This window comes from Talaromyces rugulosus, chromosome V (assembly GCF_013368755.1).
Source record: "Talaromyces rugulosus chromosome V, complete sequence".
Lineage (NCBI taxonomy): Eukaryota > Fungi > Ascomycota > Eurotiomycetes > Eurotiales > Trichocomaceae > Talaromyces > Talaromyces rugulosus.
This window is the reverse complement of record NC_049565.1, coordinates 3397100-3422828: the sequence shown is the minus strand read 5'-3', so window position 1 is coordinate 3422828 and position 25729 is coordinate 3397100. Positions and strand designations below refer to the sequence as shown.

Below are 25729 nucleotides of genomic sequence, written 5' to 3'. Positions count from 1 at the left end.
TGTCAATAAAAACACTAGTTGAAGAAAACGAAACCCAAAAAATATTAGGACATATTTCTGCCGAAATGAACAGGTCCACTGAAGCTTGCCCCAGAGAATTGATTGCCACTGCCTGTGTTGTTGTTTTGAGCACCCCCGGTGGCATTGAATTGATTACCAGAACCATAGCTGGAAAAAATGTTGCCCGACTGCTCATTTATCACAGACGGCTCCATCTTAGACAACTTTTCGATCGCTTCGCGTAATACTTTAACGCGAGTTCTCATAATTGCTTCAATCGCGCCGTCCTTGGCCATGTCACACACGTCACTCATCATTCCCATCACCAAGACCTCTACAGGATTGCATTCACCCTTTCGTCTCACAGCCCTTTTATAATACTCGAATCTCTCCGTCTCTGGAGCTTGAGAGACATCCTTGAATATGCCCTCAGACAACTCTGCTTTTGCTTTGCAGGCTTCCAACAATCTTATAGTGTCTCCATGGTCTCCACGTATGTTGCGTCCATCTGTTTGTGATTTGACATACTGGAAAACTTCCTCGATAAGAAGTAGCCCTTGACCTGCTTCATGGAATGCCCCTGGAAGACGCCTGTCACCACTGACATTATTGTAGTCGTTCTTGGTAGAATTAAGAACAGTGATCGTGCTGGAAACTAAGCTACTGAAATTCGCGTCCAACATCTTTGAATCAAAAGCAAGATGGCGTTAATCGATCTGCTCAAAAGAAGGAGAAAGTATGAGCATTTAACTGGGTTCAAAAAATCGCTCGCATCGACGTGGGCTGGGCTGGGTTGAACGTCTGGGTTGGGGCCGGACGCGCCAAGAAGTGGGTTTGGTTCCAAAAAATGAGTTTGACCCAATCCATTGGCCAGGGGGTCCCACTAACCCGCACGTGTCAACCTGAATGGTTTCATTCTTCCACTGCGGTAATCACGCAGTACTTGCACGGTGAAATCGCGAAAATTGATATAGGATTCCACGTCATCATCGCTAAGAAGCAGCCTTGGAGCTTTCTGCGCGTCAAACAGTTATATTTACCCGAGAGGCACTCTAACCCGACGTTTGAGATTGAGTATATTCCCTTCTCCGGATTGTCCAGGTACTGCCAACTGGAACCGCGTCAGACTGCTATTCGCCCCCGCCGGCAACCTATCCACTTGATCTGAACTATACAACGAGACGGACCGGCCTGGGCCGACTTTTGGGATGTCCAGCCCCAATAATTATGATATCCAGAACAAATTCAAAGCCTCCGGGGGTCCTCAGAACAACAACACAGGCACTGGCAGCCAATTTCCGGGCGCGATTTTCCATGGACCGGTGAATTTCAGTAATCCAAAAGTCGGTACGAATTATTCTATCGCTGATTGAACTGACATACAATGCGGGTAACTAACCTATGACAAAGCCTCGGGAAATGATGACTCTTGCCTGCTAGCTCTACAATGCGTGGACCCATTCATCGTCAAAAATCAGCTGAAAGAACACAAGGATAAATTACTTTTCAAAGCCATCGAATGGATCTTTCACGATTCGCACTATCATCAATGGCAGAATGAAGACAATGTTCGCCTCCTGTGGATCCGGGGGGGCGCGGGGAAAGGGAAAACCATGATGACGATCGGCCTCATCGAGAAACTTTCGCAGGATAATTCTTCTATCGCTACGTATTTCTTCTGCCAAAATGCAGATTACAAGCTCAACACCATCGAAGCCATCATCAAGGGATTGATTTGGCAACTAGTTCAGCAGCGAGCAGAGCTGATTAGGTCTCTTCAACGCCGCTGGGACGCAGTGCGCTCACGCTGGAAAGAGACCATGTCTTGGCGGACTCTGTGGGATATTCTTTTGGAAATGCTCAACCGATGTTCGCATCAGCGAGTGTACGTGGTGGTGGATGCTCTGGATGAGTGTGAACATCAGGGCATGGCTGAACTTTTGAGGCTCGTTGTCCGAACGGGACTGGACCACCATAATGTGAAATGGTTGTTGACGAGCCGCCCATTAGATAGTGCTGATCAAGAATTGCTTACGACGGCTGAACAAGTTGGGATTGGCTTAGAGCTCAACTCTAGTCATCTTGAGGCAGCCGTTCAAACATATGTCAGTCATAAAGTGAGTGAGCTCTATCCTGATCGCTACTACGGATCACAAACTCCATGGAAGGTCACATCTGAGCTTCTGAAACGAGCGGAAGGAACATTTTTATGGGTCAGTCTGGTCTGTAAGCGGCTCGAAAGTGGTGAGAATGCGGAGCGTGTCCCCCCAGATGAGGCATTGTCGACTATTCAGGATCTGCCCCCCGGCCTGCACTCTCTCTATGAACGGATTTTCAGTCAGATCATCGATGGCCATTCTGTAATTGTTCGGGGCTGCCTACGGCTCCTTAGGGTGATGATGCTGGTCTATCGGCCTCTAGAAAGGGCGGAACTGGCCAGTGTGACCGGCATCTCGGAGACCAAGGTCACAAGTGAAAAGATCGTAGATCGATGTGCGTCGTTTCTCAGGATGCGAGGAAGTGTCATTGAATTTGTGCATCAATCATCCCGAGACTTCTTGGCAGGATCATCGTCATTCCGCTCTTATGAGCAATACGGACATGGGGAGATCGCATTGAGCTGTTTGTCGTATATGTCGAAAGTGCTGAAGCCGAACCTGATTAAATTGCCACTGCCAGATTCAATGAGAGAGGGAAACCTGCAGGAAGCAGGAAGTCTTAACGAAGATATTACCGTTCTTCATAGCCTAAACTACGCTGCTACCCTGTGGGTGGACCATCTCGAATCCGCAAAGAACACAAAAGTTGGACAAAGCGCACTTGATGACCACGGCCCAGTCATGACGTTTCTGCGTGTCAACTTGTTAGAATGGCTGGAGTGTCTAAGCCTGCTAGGTCAGCTGCGGCATGTCATTAAGGCTCTAAACATATTGGAAAGTATTGCTGAAGTAAGTCTTGCTCCTACCGTCAGCCGTTGGGGGCTAACCATTTTAGAACTCTTTATTACAAGCTATTGTTTTCGATGCTACGCGTTTCTTGCTGCGCCACTACCAGACGATATCCGCTTGGCCGCTTCAGATCTATAGCTCGGCGATTGTGTTTAGTCCCGAATCCAGTCTTGTCCGGGCAGACCATAATATTAAGAAGACTCCCGAGTGGCTGAAAATAATCCCACATCTCGAAAACGCATGGGAAACTCTAATACAGACTTTAGAAGGCCATTCCGACTCGGTTACTGCCATCGCCTTCTCACCTGACGGCAAGCGAATCGCTTCAGCATCTTATGATAAAACCGTCCGGCTGTGGGATGCAAGCACAGGCGACCATCTAAAGACGTTGCAAGGCCATTTCAAATGGGTTACTGCTGTCGCCTTCTCACCTAACAGCAAGCAGATCGCTTCAGCGTCTTATGATAAAACTGTCCGGCTGTGGGATACAAGCACAGGCGACCATCTGAAGACGCTGCAAGGCCATTCCGACTGGGTTACTGCCGTCGCCTTCTCACCTGACGGCAAGCGGATCGCTTCAGCATCTCATGATAAAACCGTCCGGCTGTGGGATGCAAGCACAGGTGACCATCTGAAGACACTACAAGGCCATTCCAACTCAGTTACTGCCGTCGCCTTCTCACCTGACGGCAAGCAGATCGCTTCAGCATCTCATAATAAAACCGTCCGGCTGTGGGATGCAAGCACAGGCGACCATCTGAAGACACTACAAGGCCATTCCAACTGGGTTACTGCCGTCGCCTTCTCACCTGACGGCAAGCGAATCGCTTCAGCATCTTATGATAAAACCGTCCGGCTGTGGGATGCAAGCACAGGCGACCATCTAAAGACGTTGCAAGGCCATTTCAAATGGGTTACTGCTGTCGCCTTCTCACCTAACAGCAAGCAGATCGCTTCAGCGTCTTATGATAAAACTGTCCGGCTGTGGGATACAAGCACAGGCGACCATCTGAAGACGCTGCAAGGCCATTCCGACTGGGTTACTGCCGTCGCCTTCTCACCTGACGGCAAGCGGATCGCTTCAGCGTCTGATGATGAAACCGTCCAGCTGTGGGATGCAAGCACAGGCGACCATCTGAAGACAGTACAAGGCCATTCCAACTCAGTTACTGCCGTCGCCTTCTCACCTGACGGCAAGCGGATCGCTTCAATGTCTCATTATAAAACCATCCGGCTGTGGAATGCAAGCACAGGCGACCATCTGAAGACGCTGCAAGGCCATTCTAACTTGGTTACTGCCGTCGCCTTCTCACCTGATGGCAAGCGGATTGCTTCAGCGTCTGATGATGAAACTGTCCGGCTGTGGGATGCAAGCACAGGTGACCATCTGAAGACGCTGCAAGGCCATTCCAACTGGGTTACTGCCGTCGCCTTCTCACCTGACGGCAAGCAGATTGCTTCAGCATCTTATGATAAAACTGTCCGGCTGTGGGATACAAGCACAGGCGACCATCTGAAGACGCTGCAAGGCCATTCCAACTCAGTTACTGCCGTCGCCTTCTCACCTGACGGCAAGCGGATCGCTTCAGCATCTCATGATAAAACTATCCGGCTGTGGGATGCAAGCACAGGCGACCATCTGAAGACGCTGCAAGGCCATTCCGACTGGGTTACTGCCGTCGCCTTCTCACCTGACGGCAAGCAGATCGCTTCAGCGTCTGATGATGAAACTATCAAACTATGGGATGTTAGCGCTTTCGTGCGCTCAATAAGGTTGATGGGGAGCTCCTTAGGTGCCATCCGCAAGTTCCGTAAATGGTATCACCAAATTCAAACCTCAGCTATAGTTACAACCTTGAAATTTTCTCCTGACGGTCAATTTCTCCAAACAGACCTTGGTCTTATTAAAATTACCAATAGTGACTCCGAGGCCGGAGTTACAACCTTGAAATTTTCTCCTGACGGTCAATTTCTCCAAACAGACCTTGGTCTTATCAAAATTACCAATAGTGACTCCGAGGCCGGTCTCTATCTTGAGAACGGCTGGATATGCTATAGATCAAGACCTGTATTTAGAACCCTACCGGGCTTCCAACCGTCCTGTTATGATGTGCAAGGCAATTATATTACAGTCGGTTGTAGGAACGGTTGGGTGCTGTGTCTGGAGTTTGATTGTAGAATATTGGACGAGTTATTTGATCCTCATTACGACAGATAAGAAAATAGGTCGTCTACTTTCTCTCATATTTATCGAATCTCTACAAAGGAGTGCCTGGGATAACCGAGGAATTTATAACGTCACATTTTGCCACTGGACTTTTCTGGATCTCGCTTTTTGATTCTAGTGGCGAGAGACTGTCATGAAGGAATCGTAGCTGCATATGTGTGATTCTCCATAGTAGCCTAGAGTGGGGCCAACGACCTATGGGTCGATTGACAGGGACTGCAAGATAGATTTCAAAGAAGTAGTTCTCCGTCATTGTCCAAAACCTAATAAACTGGAACCCTGGCCATCGGTGGTTAGTCTCTTACACATCTTATATCCTGTAATGGAAATTACGTGGGCACTAACAACCATTGGTGTTTACTCTCAAACCCGCAGATAGACCCAGAAACCTGAGGAGGTAGAGAGGTGGATTAGGAAGATATAGCACATATATGTTGCTAGTCAATACGCTTCCTGTGCCCTATTCCCTAGTGCACGACATATCCAACCATGAGATTGACAACTCCACCCTCAATGATTAGAGTAATTAACTTTTGTAACTAGAGGTAAGTTAGTGCCGCAGAACTCGAGTGGTCCCGGTTGTCTGGGTAGCCTTGCAAGATACATAACGACGTGATGTTGACAGGTTGCCTAGTCATAGTGTTTGGTATGTTTGCAACCAACCGAACCTTCTAGACACGGTTTGTATCTATAGTACAGTCTTTGACGGGTACCAATACGAGTTTCATACAAAACAATGTAATTAGCTGTATACAAATTGGGTTTAGCGTTGTTACGTAATTAGGGTTTGCGAACAATTTTTTGTCTCTGGAACCATAAAGGACATTTCGGACGTGACAGTATTAAAAAAAACATCATATTTTTTATAAATTATTATATAAACCGTATTACAATGACAGATAAAATACAGCTTAGTTATAAGAGTGTGAAACAACTGTTGCCTGGATAGTGGGGCAAAAAAAAAGAAGAGTGTGTAAAAAGGTGAAGGAAGTTTCGAATCTGTCTGTACAGTGTCACGTCATATGCCTTTTGAATATTCTCTTTGAAGATCTCAGAGCTTACCTGAGACAGATGTCACTTGGCGTATTCCTCAACCGCTACATCGAGGAGGCCGGAAATATCGATAGCAGACTTTTTAGTGGGTTTACATGCAAGAGTTTCAGTGTCTGCATGTGATGTCGCCAATGGTTGGGATGAAGGAGGGAGAACATGGATATTGATTGGCGGGCACGTGGATCCAGTCTCTGGATGGCTGGAGGTTTTCTGCTTCTTTTTACGTCGCTCCTGCTTTTCATCGTATATCTGTTCCCGAATATCGTAAGGAACATTATTGTGAGTCTTTAAGGTGCCGTCTTTTTCCATGTACTCGACGAGCTTTCTTAGGTGAGTTGTGTTCAATCTATAGTGCTTTTTGTCCAGAGGATCCAGCCAGCAGAACTGCCAGCAGAACTGCCCATCATGGTCACATGGTTGGCCAGGACAACGCATTGTCCGGTACACACGTCGCCAGATATCTGGCTGTCCGGAGGAAAACTGTTCAGCGTCAATTTCAGCATCTCGGTCGCCTAGCATCCTCTTAGTTCTTGATGTGTTTCCTCTTTTGTCGGTAGTTGCTGCGAGAGAATTGTTGTCGTCTTCTACATAGTTAATAGTGATGGAAAGTCTGAGTTCCTTGCCCATAAGGAACAAATTTTCCCACATCAAGAGTTGCCTCTCTATAGCTGTCTAATCAACATCAGTTTTCTCGAAGTTTTTAGTAAGATCATGTTGTGAGCAATCATTTACACAGACCACTACTGTCATATCATCCACCCTTACCCGTTGCTTATGGTTTATTTTTCATTAAACAGCATTTTCGGCTTTCTCCTTTATCCTTTGCCAATACGAGCTAAGTCTTCGGGTCAGGTATTGTTAAGTATCTTTTGTCAGATTCTTTTAATTATTGAGGGTCACCTTCCACTTGATCAAATAACTGATTGATGAGGGCGGATCTCCGTCATTTATCCCCTCTTGGTATTCAGACCCCTCCGAAAATCCCAGGTGGTGGGATTCGGAATGACCTAAGGGAGTGGGGCATCCATTAATTGAACGGTTCGGGGAAAGGCAATATTCAGATGGCGTAGACCCCCGGCCAAAGTAACCTGGGGTGGGGGCATACAAAGGAGTTCGTTCCCATGCGCTATATTGGGAGGCAGCATTATTAGTGATATCCTCAACGCAATAAATACCACCGAGGAGCCTGATATCAGAATCATATAGTCTTGGTTGCCTCAGGCACCGAGTATCCACCCGCAGCCCCTCGTCTCGGCTAGCGAGACGCACAGAGATAATCCAGACCAATCCATTCCCCAAGATATAGTGTTATGTAGTTTTCACGCGGAGAAGGTATTTGGTACGTAGAAATCCTGATACAGACAAGCTGAGGAGAATTATGGACAGTATCATCAATGTAGATCCACTTAGTTCTTGCATCATGCATTTAATCACCAGGATGAGTATGATAAGAACAGGAAGAGTGTGGATAGTGTGCCACGTCTGCTAGGCGGCTTTCCTCTAGAGTTTGACTGGTTTGCATAGAATCTACCACGCAGATCATCCGTTAGGGTTATAATGGCGCGTATTATTTCATTGTATTACCGGCTAAAATTACATTACAGTAACATTGTTATTCCGGAACTTTTCCCTATATAGACTAGTATAAATATTCTTAGGGTTTAAAAACAAATAATTAATGCCCGGTGCGGACGCCGGTTTTGCAAGATAGTGTAGCAGAACGCTGGGATTTCTCGGAACACATCGTCTAGACAGATACTGTAAGGAATTTACCGACTTTCTTTTCCGTCAACTCGACGATATTGTACCGTAGTGGCGTTTCTATCTCGTTCGACTGTTCAGTATTTTATGTACGTGAAAGAAGAGATATAATTTTACACTGTACAGTGCATTATTTCATTATTGCGAGAAAAACGTACGTTAGAAAACATCGCTGGATTACAGTATCAGTCAATGCCTCACTGATGATACTGTAATCTTGATACATTGAAAGTATGCATAACCGGTACAGTAACTTGTCAAAAGCAATGGCGTTTATGGATGTAATCATCGTGGCCGGTGTATTTTCTTTTGCGGTGGTTTGCTTGGCCAAACAAGGCGTCCAGTCCTTGATCTCGTACCCTTTGATCCAGAGAAAAGGGAGAGCCACTAACATCGAGTAACTCAGAGTCCGGGAACTTTAAGCATATTGACACGCTATCACGCGTCTCGAACTTAACTGGCTGACCTCGGTTTGACTTGAACGTTGAGTAATCAATCCCACCAAGAATTTCCCGATTATTTATCCATACGCTGACAGAATCTGCAATTAGTCTTGCTATTAGGACATGATATGCTGGATGTTCCACCTTCAATCTACATTGGAGAAAGCCGGACACAAGAAATTTATCCGGCCCTTTACAAGGTAGTGTACAGAGACATTCGAAACCTCCTTCAGTGTTTTACACATTCTTCTTTTTTTTTTGGCCCACTATCTAGGCAACAGTTGTTTCACGCCAACCTGTATACAGCTAGGCTGTACCTTATCAGTCATTGTAATACAGCTTATATAATACTATTTAGATGTCTCCCTCCAATAGATACGGTACAAGCCTGGGGAAAACCAATCATTTCTACAGGGCCTCCACAAACTGTGCGTAATTACATGACAGATAAAATACGACCTAGCGGTATACGAGTTGGCGTGAAACTGCTGTTGCCTAGATAGTGGGCCAAAAAAAAAGAAGAATGTGTAAAACACTGAAGGAGGTTTCGAATGTCTCTGTATCCAATCTGAAATGGCCAAGTCCCAATCAAATAATAACAACATGCTCGATCCCGCATCCGAAGAATTCTTCATTTCAATAGTTGGAAATGCACCATAGACTGGGACCTTTAGCTGCACCGTTGGAAAGCTTGCTTGATATTGTTGAAGCAAGCCGATGGTTTCATGCAGATTGGTAAGGTCATAGTTCATTTGGAGAAAGTATTCTATGGAGTGCAATAAGAGATTGCCATTGCGCGTGTGTCAACTCGCCAGGGTTTTCACTTTGCTGCTTATCAATGCGATGCATTGTTTCTCGACCATGACAAGAGGGTGGTTTTGGTTTTGCTCGATAGCTTGATAGTGACGGGCGAGGTTTCTCTGTGTCAACAACATGCTGAAACCCTTGTGGCTGTAGCTCGCCCTGATTGGGTTGTTTAACACTGGCAGATTGAGAGTGTGCCGGTGAACTACTATCAGTGGCGTGTAAACTTCCGCGAGCGGCGTTGCTCAGTGCGTCTGATCGAGTTTGACCGTGCTCTACTGGACTAGGAGCTTCTAGCCCATTTTGCGTTGTCGCATGATTGTAACTTTCCGCTAACAGACTGGAGAGCCCCGGAGCCGGTTCGTGCTTAGCTAAAGACGCAGACGCTGGGGTGTGGATAGGATTGGAATTTTCAGATGAACTGGAGCTTCCAGCACGAATATGAAGTTCTCCGAAGCGATCCGCGCCAGGAGAAGTGGCAACCGAAGGAGGATCGGCCGTCGCTCCAGACAAAAATGCAAGAGTTGGGGCTTCGACGCCGCTGTGCATTGCGAATCTTAGTTGCATGCAATAAAAGTATCATGGTGATCGCACCTCTGGTTGTTCATTCTAAGTCTTGGAGACGCTGCTCGCATATGTCTTCTGGAGTATTAATCAAAACTTGCAAAATCTAGAGACACAGAACACATCGCTCGCTTTCAATAATTCGACTGAGGGCGGTCATCAGGTTTTAATCCTCGAGTTTCACCAAGGTTGTGTGCGGACGATCGCGGCTCAAGCTGCAAGGCAAACACTAACAGGCTGCACAAGGCTTTTTATTGGTATATATTCGTATTATTGCCACGAAGGCGAGCTAGTATTTACCCGGGCTCTGCATGCTGTAGCCTAGGCCTTGGGAACAACACTAAACATCCGCGAAATGCATGGTTGGTAACCAGTCATATTCATTTTACTCGATATCTCCGGCTCTTAAAAGAAGGAGCTACATCCATGCCATTGTAGAAGGACATGTGTCCAATCCCACAACCATGGCGGGAAAGCGGGAAGACAAGGATCGCATGCACTATACGAAGGGTATGACTCAAATACTCCCCGATATAGCAATTCGACCAGTAGGCTTAGGTGTAATTATGACTGGGTATCGACATTTATAAATGTTTGATCTCGGTATTAGCGTGTACTCCGACTTTACTAACTAACTTGGGTGGTCCTCTTTTCTAGACATGTCCTAATACAGCTGACACCTCCTGTGGCGTTGGAGGGCGGGTTGTGATCCACCGACTAGTAGCCAACAATACATTTGGCGATAGCCCTAAATATGCACTAACGCAATGTATCGCGATGCATCCTAAAAAGGAAAAACCGAAATTGTTACATGTAATTTTGTTACTATAAAACAACGCCATGCACACACCACCAAGGGGCTTGATCCCGACTGAGAAGCAACCTACCATGCACTTCAATAGGCAGTTCATCCAATAAGATTACAAGCATACGATTGCGCCGCGGGATGAATCCTTGATAATCCTTGTACTGTCTTGAGGTAGCCGGTGTCTAGATGGCCGCGGACCAGCGGCTAACTGCGGCGAGCTATATACAGCCCGCCGTCGCGGTCTGGACGCGCCGATATCGAACAATAGCTGAAAATTACCGTCTATGATCGGCAGATGTTTTGCATATCACAATAATTCGATAAGCGAGCTATGCGCTCGTTCACGCGGGTATAGAAGAGAGCAAGCTCCTCCGTCTTGCATGGGCTTGAAGCTTTGACAAGTTCACTTCCGCGCATGCGGTCAGCTTAGATCTGGGATCCCAGAGATTTGATAACAAAGGCGCTGTTCCTTTTATCCAAGCATACAACGATTTGATATGGCCCGACGGCAGTGCAAGAACTGCCGGAAACGCAAAGTATGTGCTTTTATTGCTGTCCAATCAATGCTGTACGAGTAACAAATACTAACATAGATTTCAAAAAAACAAACAGGAACACTGCCCGAGGAGTGAAGGTTTTTCCAATTGCGACAACTGCGTTCGAAAAGGACTGCCACGCGACACAGCCTTGAAGACATACATTTCAAATGAAGAGTATGTCACAATGATGATCGAGAAACCAACGTCGCTATTCTGGCAAATGGTTGTCGACAGGGAATCTCTTCCTCGTCTTAGATACAAAAACGAGCTGAGAATAGTACTGAAAGATACGGAGCGACGCTTGGAAAAACGATTCAAAGCTAGTCAATTCACTGAATGGCAAAAAAACAAGAAGGGCACATGCACAATTAAAATTTGGCGTCAAGGTCTAAATGCGCATAAGAAAGGTTTTCACATCGAGAGTGAGATATCCTTACTAAACTACTTGGCTTCGGTGCTACACGTTGAACAGCCCCGTCAACAAACTGAGACCGAGGATATTACCGAGGGTCTTCGGATTCTATTTCTGGAACTATTACTTCAAGATGGGCTTGGAATCAAAGGAGACGGGTTACCATGGTTTCTCTCAATCTCGCCAATCTCGTCATTCTTGGTTAGATTGAATCTGGATGCGATCCCCCCTCTGGCTAATCATCTGTGCGCGTTTTCGACGAAAGTCAGTATACAGACCACGTTTAATGGGAAACATGTCGAAGCATCACTTCCAACAGTCATAAAACGAATGTCGATGTTGAGGTTCTGTCCAGACTCGCATATTCGCATGAAGAACCTTCTCAACTCTCTTGAAATGGTGGATTGGTATCAAAATATGATCAATATGCAGTTGCCTTATCGTGCACCCGAGAATCCATATCAAACACGACCATCCGAATCATTGAAATCTTTCCCGGACAACCTGGAGCTGCCACAACCCCGGCCATTTCCCCCAAAGTATAAATCGACTTGTCTTATTATTGTTTTTTGAAGCTAATTTCTTTCTCTTATAGTTCAATTACTTTTCGAACCTCTCCACACATCGGACAACCAGTCGACCCCGACAACGCCCAAGCCCAAGAGCCAGGTTCAGTGCCCGAATCGATACCGGAAGTGCAGTTCTGGGACCATGGATTTAACGCCCACGAATTCACCTATGTCGGGGATCTCTATTCAATTGTTATGGACTAATCTAGTGGGGAGATAGATTGAAAATCTCTAGCGTTTGGGCTATCTTGTTTTCGTTCGCTTTAGGGGTCGATGTGAATAGTCTTGCTTGTTAAAAGTAGGGAAATTGATATCGTAAGGTCCCCATTTAGATTTGATTTCATGATTAAATCTTTTGCGAGATTCCTTCACTTTCGGGACGGCGTTTCTCTGCCATTGATTGTCCGAAAGAGTTTGGGATCGGTATGTTGGTAGAAGAGTGTTGCCTAGTGCTGGTAAAGTTTCCCTCCGACGGTAATGTTTCCCAGCGCTAGCAACCCGACACTGCGTCGGCAGCGGCTGGCTCACGTGATGGCACGGGCTGGATAAATAATCTTCCAGTAGCCCCCTGAACGGAAAAAGAAAGCAACAACTATTATCCGGCGCCCTTCCTTCTTCGTAGGTTTGATCTGGCAGTGTCATTCTATCTATAAAGATGTCTCAGGATCAAAACTCTCTTGCTGTCCGGAAGCCTCGTCTTTTAATCCGAGGCGAGATCACCTACTCTCATGCGGAAAAACAACATGCCAATATATTGTATGGAATATTAGCTGTCTTATTGACCTTGAGTGGGCCTGCTCTCGTCCTGTGGAGATGATACGACCGCCACGCATACAGCTTGAAACTTGTAGTGCCAGAACCGCCTCGCTCAGCGTAAATTTCGTATGATGACCCCCTCCCACAACTCTTGTTTTCTCGTTGCGAGCGAAGAAGAAAAAAAATTAACCAACTGGTTTTTATAGGCGCGAAGTTGAAGCGTCGCTTGGAAGATGCAGCATCATCCTCCGCGTCACCTGAAAAGTTGCATGCAAGCCCCGAGCAGCCCAAGTCGGCGAACAAGTCGTATTTGGCTCTATCCTGCAGTAATTCGACTCGCTCTAAGCAGCCATCCAAGACGCTCAACCACTTGAGTACGAGCGAGACCGAGATGAGCATGCAACTGGCCTATGGTGCTGGCTTGCAAGAAGACTACAACATGTTTAGCCAGCAGTCGACTCAGCAACTATTGACCTTGCCGCCGCTGTTCTTATCACATCCATCTCACTGGAATCTGTATGGTCAGTTCAACTACTCGTCGCAGCTAGCCCATTCATACCATCCTTACCAAACGATTGCACCGGTGACTTCGACTAGCAAGAGTGTCGAGGCCTGTCCCGACGATGAGGTTATACAGGGAATCACGAGGGAAAATCGACAATAGCGATTGCCATTGGGCGAGGGGCACGGTTACCATTGATACTTTTGCAGTCCAGGCTAGGACCCCTTTATGTTTAGAAATACCTATTTTGGTGCATCTTCCGTTGGTACACGTAGATTCTTATAATCGATTGGAATAGTTTTTCACAACATGCGATCGACTATTACGTCTGAGATACAACATATTCAATGCGTTATGCATTTGATGTTTTGTGTGAGAGGCCGTTCATAACTATACTTATTCAAGTTTAGGTCCTGGCCATGGCTTTAGGAAGCATAATCCAATTTCTGACAAAGTAACTCTCACGGCTGTATAACGGCTGTCGTAATGTCGAAATGTAATCAATCTTGCACTTGCCAACCTGTAATCAGTAACCGCTCAAGATAGCGTGGATATGCATTAATACACAATCGCCGACCCTCGGAGAATCACGAAAGTCACGTCTGCATCATGGAAGACGCAGTAGTTGGAACACCAATCGACAGGGTGCCGCTCTATCCTGGCCTGCTCTCGGGTTGGAATGGACCAGAAGATACGGAAAATCCACAGAACTGGTCCGTTCACCGTCGATGCTTAATTACGGCGTCTTTGTGCTCTCTTAATGTCTGCTATACGCTATCTAGCACAACGTTCTCGACACTGAATACGCCTGTTGCAGAGCAGTATGGTGTCTCAACCACAGCAGCATCTCTTGCGACAAGTTTGTTTGCCCTAGTAAGAAAAGTCTATCTTTTCATTTTCACCTACTCACTGCGTATATATCACAGGGCGCAGGCGGTGGTTCGCTACTGTGGGGCCCCTTGTCTGAACGATTCGGACGCCGTCTGCCTATCTTTGTCGGCTTTTCGACGTTTCTTCTTTTTCATGTATCCAGCGCAATCTCCACAAACTTTGCGACTCTCCTTGTCTCTCGTTTTCTACGCGGGGTTTTGGGAACGGCCCCAGTTATCGTCGCGGGCGGCATATTGACGGACATTTGGGACCCAGAGAGAAGAGCAGCCGCCGTTATGACGTTCACGATGGCGACGTTTATGGGGCTGGTCCACGGGCCAATACTTGGAGCATCAGTTGTCGCTGCTCATATCACGTGGCGCTGGGTGGTTTGGATCACCATGATTGTCTCCGGAATTTGTTTATGTCTCGCTTTGACCGTTCTTCGTGAGACGTATCAACCTACGATATTGCAAAAGCGAGCGCGTCGCATACGTTTTAGAGATCGGGACTGGGCTGTTCACGCTATACTCGATGAACAACAGCTTTCCCTCAAGGAGGTTTACCGAAACTATCTGGTCCGGCCTCTCGGTTTGCTGATGAGAGAAACCATCCTTCTCCTGGTTTCCATTTACCTTGCGTTTGTGTATAGCTTGCTTTACGTGTTTTTTGAGGCATACCCATATTCATTTTCTCACGTTCGAAAGTGGCAAAACATGGCTCTAGCCGCCCTTCCACTTCTCAGCATTGCTCTGGGTGTCTGTATCGGTGGTTCCCTCGTAGCATGGGACACATGCAAACGTTATAATCGTTACGTCAAACAGTACTCTGAGCAAAGGCGTGTTTCGCATCCAAATTCTCTGCTACATAATGAGCTGGCGGAGGAACGACTTCCGCCAATTATTGTTGGAGGTATCATTCTTTCAGTCGGCTTATTCTGGTTTGCAGCGACGTCGAATGCCAGTGTCCTGTGGTTACCGCAGGCCACAGCTGGCATATTCCTGGGATGTGGTATTTTCATGATCTTCCTTCCCGGTCTAAACTACATTATTGACGTATATGTGAACTGTGTCAATAGTGCCGTGGCTGCCAATTTTTCTTTCAGATGTCTTGCTGCGGCGGTCGCTCCTCTAGTAAGCCCACCAATGTTCCGTACTATGGGTGTCCCTTGGGCAATGGCTACCATGGGATTTTTGAGCATTGTACTGGTCCCCGTGCCGATCTACTTCTATCGGTGGGGGAAAAAGTTGCGTACAGTGAACCTGACGCCGCCTTCATACAGAGTCCACCCTGCATTGCGCACAAATATTTCACTGCCATCGGTACCACTTGAGTTGAACAATGTTGAAATAGAAATACCTCCACCGGTCTGGTCAAGCATTGGAAAGTGATCGGTCATTCACTAGATATCTCACTTGGTTACGGGGTGCTTTTGGGTTTTCGGTCCTAGTTACCAACATTGAGATTTTCAGTTTTGAGAGCTTTGTATCTTAGAATTGACATGTACGGGACATTAAGATTGCATCACTGGATACTATTTACCTTGCCTATTTGAAACTATTTAGATGGAGAGAAATCTTATGGTTCTTGCTTATGTTCTAGCAATAGTAGTGATGCATACCAATATGACGCGATCATTCAATTGGCTTTAAAAAGTAGCTCAGAGATATAAAACAGTAATTTAAAGGAAACTCTCAATTGTCTGTGAACATTGTGCGGCCGACGTTGTCTCAATTTGTCTTACTGTATGCATTAATTCTTGCTCGAGAACTTGAACCGTTGTAGCCCATTGAGTCAGCCCGCACCCAAGGGGGAAAAGGTCAGTCCAATAAGGTAAGCACAGGTCAATGTAATCAATTTTAAATAGACCTTTCTAATTTTAGAATAGAGTTAATCAGAAGCACTCCGAACCCGATAAAATAACAATGAAGCACACCGACATCCCCTAAGGAGCTTCACGCTCAGGAACTTCAATATGCGGAGGTATATTTTCACCCAGATCACTCCTTTACCCTGGTACATTGATCGACAAACTGTCGTGGAATGTCTACACAACCACCCGGAAATGATCAGATTAAACCCTTTGGTTATTGATCATGAGCGCTGTGATCCCGTTCGGGCGGTTCCTGCGGATGAATATCACTGTGTGTGGTTTCGTATCACGGACAAAATTCGCTACTTGCCCTGGCTCTCACGAAATGTGTCATACAAAGCGTGCTTCTACGATCTTCCATCTGGTCTACAAACACACGTGTATGCCCCGTCAAATTTGGACATTAGAGAAAAATGGTCCGTTGGTGGGAACATGCCCAATGAACCACGGCAGATTGTCGAACTTGGACTGACAGATGCTCCAAGGAACGGCCTTTATCTCCGAGAAGATGTGAATATGGGCTGCAAATCATTTGTGGTGCCATTTGTACAGAAAAAACTGAAGGATGCCCACAAAGCTTTGGTTGAGCGATTACTAATACGCGCTGACATACTACGGGGATCATCTGAAATGCAAACACCGTCGAACGAACAGTTCCGGGACAATTCTCCGATATCTCTTGATGATGATACATGCTTATCACCCGGCACTATAATTTGTAGTTCAGGGCATTATGAAGCAAATAGAAATGCGGGACGTCAGGATCCGGTTGAAATTCCATTACCTCTTCGACGAAGATATGAACTAGTTCCAGAGTTACCCTGAAAGTTTGATCGATTTGCCACAAATGTCGCGTAAACCTCTTTATTCACGGGGTATATTGGTCCCAAGTCGGAGCTCCCCAGTTCTCAACTACCGTGGAAGAGGTTTCATATCGTTCATTGGCATTCGTGCTTGAAAAGGAATAATTTGTGACTTCCTTTTTATATGACGAGGTGCGAGGTACTATGGTCGAAGTCGTACCGAACGGAGAGAAAGCGTTGTTAAAAGGTACCATACTTTGTGTATCCATTTCTTGGTGGTTGGGATAAAAGTTCAATGCACTTATCCATTCTGGCGCCGGGGTTGTATTCCACTGCAATAGATCAATTGGCTCTTGGAATGGCCCGGCCACATGTCCAACGTTGGACGAATATGGCAGTGGAGTCGTGCTCACTTGGGGTTCGTCGGCTGATATTTCATCAAACCCTTCCAATATGCCGTCTTCATGTCCCGCGATGTCGGCCTCTCGCTCTCTGTCTTTGGTTTCAAAGGTGGGAATGGGAGAGAATTGGTCAGATTCGGAAAACCACGAGGATAAATTGTCAACTTCCACAATCGGGTCTTCCTGTTGCGAGGACTGTCCCGTTGCTTCGGTGCCATTCTCTGCTGTGGTCTCGACCATAGAATGGTATTCTCCAACATTGTCCATGTTTGGACTGGGAGATGGTTTACGCCTCTGGGTACGAGTCCTGGGACCTTTTTCCTTGGGCTTCACATGGCCTTCAACCAATAAGCTTTAGAACGGGATGACCAGTGTTATCCACTTACGCATGCGGTATCTTTGTTGGTTCACTCGATTTTGCATTCTTCTTCTCTCCTTTTGGTCATTAGCCTGTCTGTAATCTTCGTCTTTTGAACTTGAGGCCATAATTGAGCGTTTGATGTGTTCGTTTGGGGCTTACAGAAAACCTTCAACAGGTCAAAGTGTTACTGCTTTATTATATATCTGAGAATTCGACTTAAGAATGTGAGACATGACTGTTCTAGACCAACAGATATTCCTCGATTGCCCCAAGTATATCGGACCTCCTTCCCATTTAGTAGCTAGAGCACCCTGTCACATACGCTAAATTAATTGCCAGTAACCAATCAACCTAACGGATTGGCCTGTTTTCAAAGACAAGGAATTATTTAGAGTTCCACTAATTATAATGGATGTTGCCAACGCGAGAGGAGTTATATTAAGTGTCCTTTACTGATTCGCGCTCGAATTACCGCAGCAGCTCAGATAATGATCAGAAGTTGTGTGCTTATTTTATAACAGAAAATGCTCTTGTGTTAATGAGAAAGAGAAAAAAGTATAAGAGTAAATGAAAGCTCTCTTATTCACACTGCGTCCCATGGGGTAATCCGGCCTGCGGTGTTTATATTTAAGTTTGTGGCTAAAACCTCGGTGGTGAAAAAAATAGCGATTCCACCACTGACTTGCATCCCTGTAAATTGCTTTACCCCTTGTAAAACGCTTTAACTCAGAGGGCTGTTTCTTCCTTTGTTAGGCAAAAATCTCGCCGTCTCTTTTACGGTATTGACTCTGTAAATCCATTGGAAGTTATTGGTTATGTTTCAACCAAATTCTGGTGATGGATCGCGCACCGTTGCATCTTTCACTTTGGCTTCCATCTGAAAAACCTCCAACATTAACTCTGTAGCAAAGAAAGCCATAATCCATCATAAAGCCTCCGTGCAGCGAGATAATGTTGAAAAAACAAAACAACCCCCCTCTTCCCAAAAACCAAAATAAGGTGGGGTGCAAGCGCCTACAGTAAGCATCAAGATTCGGTCGCAGTAACATTCTAGTTAGCCAGTGTGTAACAGAGAGTAGCGATAGCAATTTATACCAAAATGGGAAGGTGGAGACAGACTTTGCTTTGTATTGGATTTGCTATTGGCTAGTTTCTTCTCAAATAAGCCTTATATAACAGGGGCGAACCGATTTCCCGGGCCGCTCCTAGCGCAATGCTCCACATAAGTCGCTACCGAAGAGGGCCACTTGCATACGAAAGTTTGATCTCAGTCCGGAGGGGTTGATCCAGACCGCTCTAGCGCCGAAAGAAGCCGAAAGTTGTATGATGACACAACACCGACTATTGCTGACATTTTCGACACAAATTACAAATTTTGCGACGATCGAAGTAGCGGCCACCCAACAGTCTATAACAGAAAAACATCGGTTACATATCCCATTGAGAACCCCACTCAGACAACTAATAAATCGGTCACGCATGCAGTTCCGATTGCAATCTGTATACACAAGCAAGCCTATCACATCTCCAGCGCACGGGCCCCGCCAAGAGGGTAGACATGTAACGGTGTTCGCGGCTGATAATGTATTGGCTATTAAGTGGGCGCGTAATCATGACACTGCTGTAAGCGATCGTGCCGCTACTGCAAGGCTGCATTCGCAAATGCGAACAAAGAAACGCCATTTGGATAGTCCCCATTGGGCGGTTCACGAATTGGAATGGCTCTTATCCACCAATAATGTATTTCAGACAGCGCAGAGGAGTGCAACCGTCATACCCTTCCTAATGTGGTGGTACTAGAACCTACTGTAAAAGAACAGACACCAGAAGCTTTGCACTTGTGGTTGACAGGATCGATAAGCCGGCTGATTTAGAGCGCTCCTGAGAAGAAGAAAATGAGAGGCATGCATTGTGTAGAGCCAGCAGGCTCACTCTAATAATAGGGCTAGGATCACATGACCATGACATGCAAACATAGAGTCTGCGGGGACATCCGGCGGAGTTTCAACGGTCATCTATTGTGACCAACGTGTGGAATAATTTCTACCCAATCCAGCGACGACACAGCTTCACCCCGCTCTTCCCCTGTGAATCCAAATCCACCATGACGAATCAACTCCACCGCTCTTAGTTTAGTGTAGTTGACTCCCCAGGCTTTTCGCGGCCATTGGCTACATCTAGCCCCTAGCCAGTAGACGTTGCTGTGTTACCATCAATCATTGGTTGTCGCAGGTCGTCCTAGCCTCGTCCTAGCATTTCCATCGGAACAAAAACTGTTTTGTGGATTTAACTTCTTCTCCACACTAACATTGGCTGTCTTCTCCGCACGGTGGATTCTGAAAGAAATTCCCTTAGTTGGGAACAGCTGAGCTATTGCTGTGGCCGTGAGTCGGGTTAATTGGTTGCATAGCCGTGATTTATTTTCCTGGTAGAGCTAAGCCAAGGGATCGCGTAAGTCGCCTGTGATTTTCCTGTTGGAACATGTCCTTCCCCTCTTTTTCGAGTATGTTTCGAAAGATGCGCCACGTCGAGGTATTACTAGAAGGATATTTTCTGGTAGTACACTGTACCCGAGCGCTTACCAAGAAGGTTTCAAATATTTGGACAAATATTTGGACAAAAGTTCACCAGGGCTGATACCGTACTCTCAAAACAAGGCAACTAAACAATTCTGACGCACCCCTGTAAATTAGTGACAATTTATGCAATGCTCTTATGGAAAAGCGAAGCGTATGGAAACGGAATATCTCTCTCAGATTTCATTTTTTTAAGACCTATTCTCGAACTGGTCCGCTGGACTCATGGTCTCTGCGTGCATTCCTGACAAAAACAAAATGATAAGTCAAAAATATACACAACGTAATACCAGTACAAAAGGATCCTGATATAATTCCAATCTTTTGCACAGCAGATATGCCACTACTGGTGGTATAAACAGTTAGGACATTTCCGAGGCCAGTTGCGGAGTTGATGAATGACGGCCTTTTAAAGGTCAATAACCAGACCTTAGCAAGCTTCGATAACTTACAGAAATATCCTATTGGCAAGCCAAATATAGTTAGAAAACCATCGCCACCACAAGTATCCTAAGATTATTAAGCCCCCAATGAAACAAATTGCTGCAAGAACAATAAAGGCGTTCTTCTTTCTCAAATCCAACTTCATGGACAGTTCATCCACGTAAGGAGATGAAAGATAAGACCCGGGAAACATAAACGAGGCTGCTAAAAGAAGCCAAGCCGAAGTGTTTGCAAGAGAGTTATAAATCCATGGTATGTCTTCTTGTTCAACCAGCATGGCAGAGTAATAAGAACCATGACCCGTCTGTTGCAAAAAGAAAGCTCTGGATGGCACCATCATGAGTCTAAATCTTACGAGTGGATGTACAGATTAGAACTGTACGCGACTCAGAAATATAAGTCGTAAGTTTAGTTCTATTTTTAGAATATATGTCTGACGTCAATGTTTTTCTATTATGGTTGTATGGTTGTCTTAACCCATCATTGAAGTATCATGATCATTCGAGGCGGTCCCGAGACAGAGGGTAGCCAGCTGATATGGGAGCGATAAAGAGGGGGAGGAGGAGGAGAAATAATTAATAACGCCCAATTCGATAATTAGTTTATGTGACATTCTTCCTAAATATAGACTGGATGCGTGTCTTGCTACCGTCCATGTATAGCATGGTTTCGGAGACAGTACTTGAATTGATATAGTTTAGATCCATCCATTGGATGAAAAAGGTGTATCAGGTTTGTTAATGTAACGTTCGGCTTTTTGGCCCACTTCCAATTGAGAGATATGATTCTGGGAGAGAAGGATTGGTTGCAGAAGATCTGTGTTGTAACACGAAACCTTGTACGTGGCGTACTTAGCCAAGTATCAAGACCTATGCAAGGCTATGACACATGCCCAACCATCGCATCATTGGCCAAGGACTCAAAATTAATCTTACCTCACCGGACATAGAGCTAGAATCAGTATAGCTTATTCGCAACCTTAGTTTCACGTGAGTTCGGATTTGGTTACTTAAACATGTTCTGCCCCCTTTCACACTAAGGTGTAAAGTGACATGGAGAATTTCTTTTTTTCTCATTCTCAGCCATCTTATACTGCAGACTTCATCGGTGTATGTTGACCTTGTAACAAATATCTTTACAAGGGAGAAACTCGAAAGGAAATAATGACGAGCCAACTTTCTATGGCTAAGTCGTCTCGACGAGGGCGCGAATCTTCTCCTACCCCCCCTAACCCGCCGGCCAAGAAAATGAAAACTTCTGGTGGGCTTCCCGTTCCTGTGCTTTGTGGGACAGACCTCACAATAGAGAAGTTTGATGGCCTTGAAAAGTCGGCTCGGGAGAATCACTTTCAGTATATGAAGGAAACAATTCGACAATACGAGAACTTGTCAAAATCATTGCCACGAATTGACAGAAAAATCTTTGAAGAAGGGGATGATCGATTAAGTCAGGAAGAGCAGGAGCAAGCCGCCAAGCAAACGGAATATCTCAACGATATATGGGAGTTGAGACTTGAGGAAGAAGTGGAAGAGTTCAACAATATATCGGAATTGAGACGTGATACCCCACACAGAGTGACTAGATGGGATGATGATAATCTTTATTGGATTCCCAAAAAGTCTTTGTTTACGCACTGCACCAGGAGATATGCGAAACAATATGGATTCAACACCCAAGGTTTACACCCCCACATCTCTTCACAGCTCCTCATGTATCGCCTGGCTCTTTTTTTGCGCAAGCTGCCGATTAAAGAGTCTGATGGTTATAAGTCTTGCTGGGAAATACACATTTTCCACTCAGGCAAGCAAAGCTTTTTAAGGTTTTGGGATTCTAAAGGCTCTGCGAGAGTTGCTTTTGATGGTCTTCAAGAGTCTGAAAACGACGCTCTTGAACTACTTAATGTTCTTACAAAGTGGGATTTTCCTCATACTTACGATGGAGTGATTGCAGGGAGAATGGCCTAACAGGTATTCTATTTCACGGCGTGGCGGGAAGTTTTCCGTGAAACTCACATTGTAGAGGCATACAGTAGTTTGCACCTTCAGAGTACAGTGCTTTGCACCCTCAGAGTAACAACTAACACTCTCTTCTCTTTCCTCTGAAACAGCGCTAAGGATTGCCTAATGTATATATAGCTAGATCCGGAATAACCCTCGCTCGTGTAATTTTCTCCCTGGGATATTGCGCATTCGCAGATTTAATATGCACGTAAATTACATGTATTGCTGCCTAGAGTTTGGTATCTTGCCATTTTCAAGTCCTTTTCATTCCTTTCTTCTTCTGTACACCAGTCACTAGAACATAATGTAGCCTTGTACTATAGGATGGCACTGCCCCTTGCACGATCAACAGTTAAGCTCCTATGTGATATGCTAAGAAGTGATAAGCAGCTAACTGTATCTGAAATTGCGTGTACTGCTGAGTATAGCCGCAGAGCAGTCTATCATATTTAACGTTATATATTAGTAAGTGAATGATCAGCACAACCACCACAGAGCTCTGATAGTAGTATATCTACGTAAGACTAATGGCTTATTGAATAATTCCCTAGATTTCTTCATAGCCAACAGGCATGTCCTTCTCGGCAACCCAAGCCTCGACACCCTCCGCAAATAAAGCAGGATGCGACAAATTCCACATACGCATCGTATCACGGACGACGTACGCCTTGTTGTGATTATTTCCTTTGTGATTATTTCCAGGGCTTGCCTTTTCCAGTGTCATCCCCTGCTCTCTCGTCATCTCTATCGGATCCAGCTTGCCGCCTGCTAGCACGCATGTGCGCACTCCCGACTCGCTCACCTTCTTCCACACCTCTGGACCCGAACAGCTCATCAATCCCCTGATAATTATACCTGAGATGCCCCGCGCCGTAGCTGCTTGTATGTCTTGCAGGAGCTCCTCTGTCACTGCCGACGTGTCTTGCCATCCACATAATTTCAGCGACCAGGAGAGCGGGATCGCACGGGAAAAAGCAGCTCCGAGCGCATTTGCGGCGGAGAGGAAAGCACATATCAACCAGGCGGGCAGATTGGTGCCCCCCTCTCCCTGGTCGAAACGATGTGCACATCCCGTGGCGAAAAGGGAGAGACATAGTTCTGGATATTTTGCTGCCAGCGAGAGAGCTAAGCATCCGCCGAGCGATATGCCGACGATATGTGCGGTGCCTTCCTTGGCATGCTCGCGGATCAATTGAGCAATATACTCGACAGCCGTCGCGTGAGAGTACGGGATTTTTGACGATTCGCTGCCCTCTGCGCCGTGTTGGGGCAGATCTGCGACAAGCAAATGATACTGCGTCAGATGAGGAACGACGCTATTCCATTCGTGAGCGGAGGCTAGAATTCCATGCAGGAATACGATGGAGTTTGAGGCATCGGGATTGTGTTCTTGGAAGGAAAGACTTTGCGTCTGGTGGTCATCGATCTCGCACATAGTTCAAGTCAGGGTGTACCGTGATAGTTGGCCTGAGGTGAGGCTCAGGCAACCAGGCAGACCCGTAGGATCCAAGCCGAAAAAAGCTTAGGCCCGCCGGTCCCTGGCGGCAAGGCGGGATATTGGGTGGGGGGATATGGAAGGTCATTATCCCATGAATTGTAAGGCTAAGGCGATATAGTATTGTCTTGGCAGGACCTGTAACTCATGGCTACAGTGTGATACGTGGTGCTAGTGGATACATGCAAGAATAGTTATGCTTCCTTAGGTCTCAGCTTGGTGCGATATTAAAACTGACAATCCCATATTCATGTCAAACAAAATACAGAATATTCGGACACAGCCTTCCGGCGGTGGGATAGAGGGAGAATTAATGAATTGGAAATCATAAATTATAATAATGATGCAAAAAGGGACTGTCCCATTTCTGGAGTGTTCTGTCTGGAGATTTGTTCATTCAATTGTAAATTATGGAATGAGAAGAATGCATAAACTTTATCTGCGGTTATTCACAATTGGCCTCCAGAACATATTTCGCCAAAACACTTATTCCTTGATGATTTTCAGATTTGGAGAAAATTGTTTGAAATCACTACCATTTTTCTGGAGACATTCGAGGTCGGAAATTTCTTCAGCGGCTTCATACTACATATCAAAGAACTAGTTAACTGGATTCGAAACATGGGAGGGGATAGGAGACTCACAGATGATATGTCGTCAAATACCAGCATTTTCACGATAAACCCACGATCATTGTCGTAACGGACGTGATATCTAGCAAGCGATAGACGAATTCCAAGTTTGTTGGCGATTTTTACAACAGTTTTCAGTAAAGGCATGGTTCGTATGAGTTATGAGATTTCATATACATGTATCTGAATTGCAAACCCCAGCGGGGACTTGACGGCTTAAGTAACTGTTCAATAGTACAGGGTTGTGACCTGTGCACTACTGATAGCCTGCTTATCTCATGTCATCATTCCCCGGCCGCTTCGTATGGTTGAACTTGTCATAAGTATATATTCATCTAATAAAACTCACTTACATTGCTGACAGAAACATATAGTTTTAATACAATGATTTCCTATACCGTAGCTGTTTTTACCTGTAAAAAGTTTGAGGCTATTCATTGCCTTTTTTCGATTCATCAAAGCGTTAATGCTTCAAAGCAACCCCATGAATAGAATAGATCTACATAGCCTCGATGTGTATAATTATACATTTGTTGTGACGCAGACATGTAATACATTCACTTTGAATAGATCAATCAATCCTTGATAAAACAAGTCTGGAAACAGAATAGTGGCCGATGTGATTACTAGACAGACAGCCCCGCGTAATAGTTTCATCACTTGAATACTATTGACCGCACAGACTCAAAGCGCAACGACTCTCAGAACGCCACACTTTTCAGCTTTTTTTGCTCTCGACAAGTCGTTTCTTTTTTGACACCAACTATGCTGCGTTACTTTTTCCGTTGACTGGTTGGCAGACGTGATAAAAAGTAGCCTCATACAGTGTTTCCGGAAACTGGTGTCACCGCGATTGCTCTCTTTTTATTTCCGGAACCCTAATGTGAA

The 25729-nt window shown here is 45.6% G+C and overlaps 10 protein-coding genes across 10 annotated transcripts; 6 read left to right on the top strand and 4 right to left on the bottom strand.

The window, feature by feature from the left end:
- Window positions 1–44: 44 nt before the first annotated feature.
- TRUGW13939_09724 (uncharacterized protein) lies at window positions 45–683 on the bottom strand (the record flags this gene model as incomplete). Its single annotated transcript, XM_035492844.1, has 1 exon — window positions 45–683. One exon carries the CDS (start codon window positions 681–683, stop codon window positions 45–47), a length of 639 nt encoding a protein of 212 aa, XP_035348737.1.
- A 525-nt stretch (window positions 684–1208) lies between these two features.
- Window positions 1209–5166, top strand: TRUGW13939_09723 (uncharacterized protein; the record flags this gene model as incomplete). The annotated part of the gene is made up of 3 exons (XM_035492843.1): window positions 1209–1347; window positions 1411–2948; window positions 2995–5166. 3 exons carry the CDS (start codon window positions 1209–1211, stop codon window positions 5164–5166), a joined length of 3849 nt encoding a protein of 1282 aa, XP_035348736.1.
- A 4007-nt stretch (window positions 5167–9173) lies between these two features.
- TRUGW13939_09722 (uncharacterized protein) lies at window positions 9174–9785 on the bottom strand (the record flags this gene model as incomplete). Its single annotated transcript, XM_035492842.1, has 1 exon — window positions 9174–9785. One exon carries the CDS (start codon window positions 9783–9785, stop codon window positions 9174–9176), a length of 612 nt encoding a protein of 203 aa, XP_035348735.1.
- A 1582-nt stretch (window positions 9786–11367) lies between these two features.
- TRUGW13939_09721 (uncharacterized protein) lies at window positions 11368–12332 on the top strand (the record flags this gene model as incomplete). Its single annotated transcript, XM_035492841.1, has 2 exons — window positions 11368–12098; window positions 12155–12332. The coding sequence occupies 2 exons, from the start codon at window positions 11368–11370 to the stop codon at window positions 12330–12332; spliced, it is 909 nt and encodes a 302-aa protein (XP_035348734.1).
- A 539-nt stretch (window positions 12333–12871) lies between these two features.
- On the top strand, window positions 12872–13548 carry TRUGW13939_09720 (uncharacterized protein; the record flags this gene model as incomplete). The annotated part of the gene is made up of 2 exons (XM_035492840.1): window positions 12872–12884; window positions 13091–13548. 2 exons carry the CDS (start codon window positions 12872–12874, stop codon window positions 13546–13548), a joined length of 471 nt encoding a protein of 156 aa, XP_035348733.1.
- A 447-nt stretch (window positions 13549–13995) lies between these two features.
- On the top strand, window positions 13996–15647 carry TRUGW13939_09719 (uncharacterized protein; the record flags this gene model as incomplete). Its single annotated transcript, XM_035492839.1, has 2 exons — window positions 13996–14259; window positions 14313–15647. The coding sequence occupies 2 exons, from the start codon at window positions 13996–13998 to the stop codon at window positions 15645–15647; spliced, it is 1599 nt and encodes a 532-aa protein (XP_035348732.1).
- A 584-nt stretch (window positions 15648–16231) lies between these two features.
- TRUGW13939_09718 (uncharacterized protein) lies at window positions 16232–16954 on the top strand (the record flags this gene model as incomplete). Its single annotated transcript, XM_035492838.1, has 1 exon — window positions 16232–16954. One exon carries the CDS (start codon window positions 16232–16234, stop codon window positions 16952–16954), a length of 723 nt encoding a protein of 240 aa, XP_035348731.1.
- Window positions 16955–16997: 43 nt separating this feature from the next.
- Window positions 16998–17819, bottom strand: TRUGW13939_09717 (uncharacterized protein; the record flags this gene model as incomplete). The annotated part of the gene is made up of 2 exons (XM_035492837.1): window positions 16998–17671; window positions 17720–17819. The coding sequence occupies 2 exons, from the start codon at window positions 17817–17819 to the stop codon at window positions 16998–17000; spliced, it is 774 nt and encodes a 257-aa protein (XP_035348730.1).
- Window positions 17820–21877: 4058 nt separating this feature from the next.
- TRUGW13939_09716 (uncharacterized protein) lies at window positions 21878–22678 on the top strand (the record flags this gene model as incomplete). Its single annotated transcript, XM_035492836.1, has 1 exon — window positions 21878–22678. One exon carries the CDS (start codon window positions 21878–21880, stop codon window positions 22676–22678), a length of 801 nt encoding a protein of 266 aa, XP_035348729.1.
- Window positions 22679–23261: 583 nt separating this feature from the next.
- Window positions 23262–24149, bottom strand: TRUGW13939_09715 (uncharacterized protein; the record flags this gene model as incomplete). Its single annotated transcript, XM_035492835.1, has 1 exon — window positions 23262–24149. The coding sequence occupies one exon, from the start codon at window positions 24147–24149 to the stop codon at window positions 23262–23264; it is 888 nt and encodes a 295-aa protein (XP_035348728.1).
- Window positions 24150–25729: the final 1580 nt, after the last annotated feature.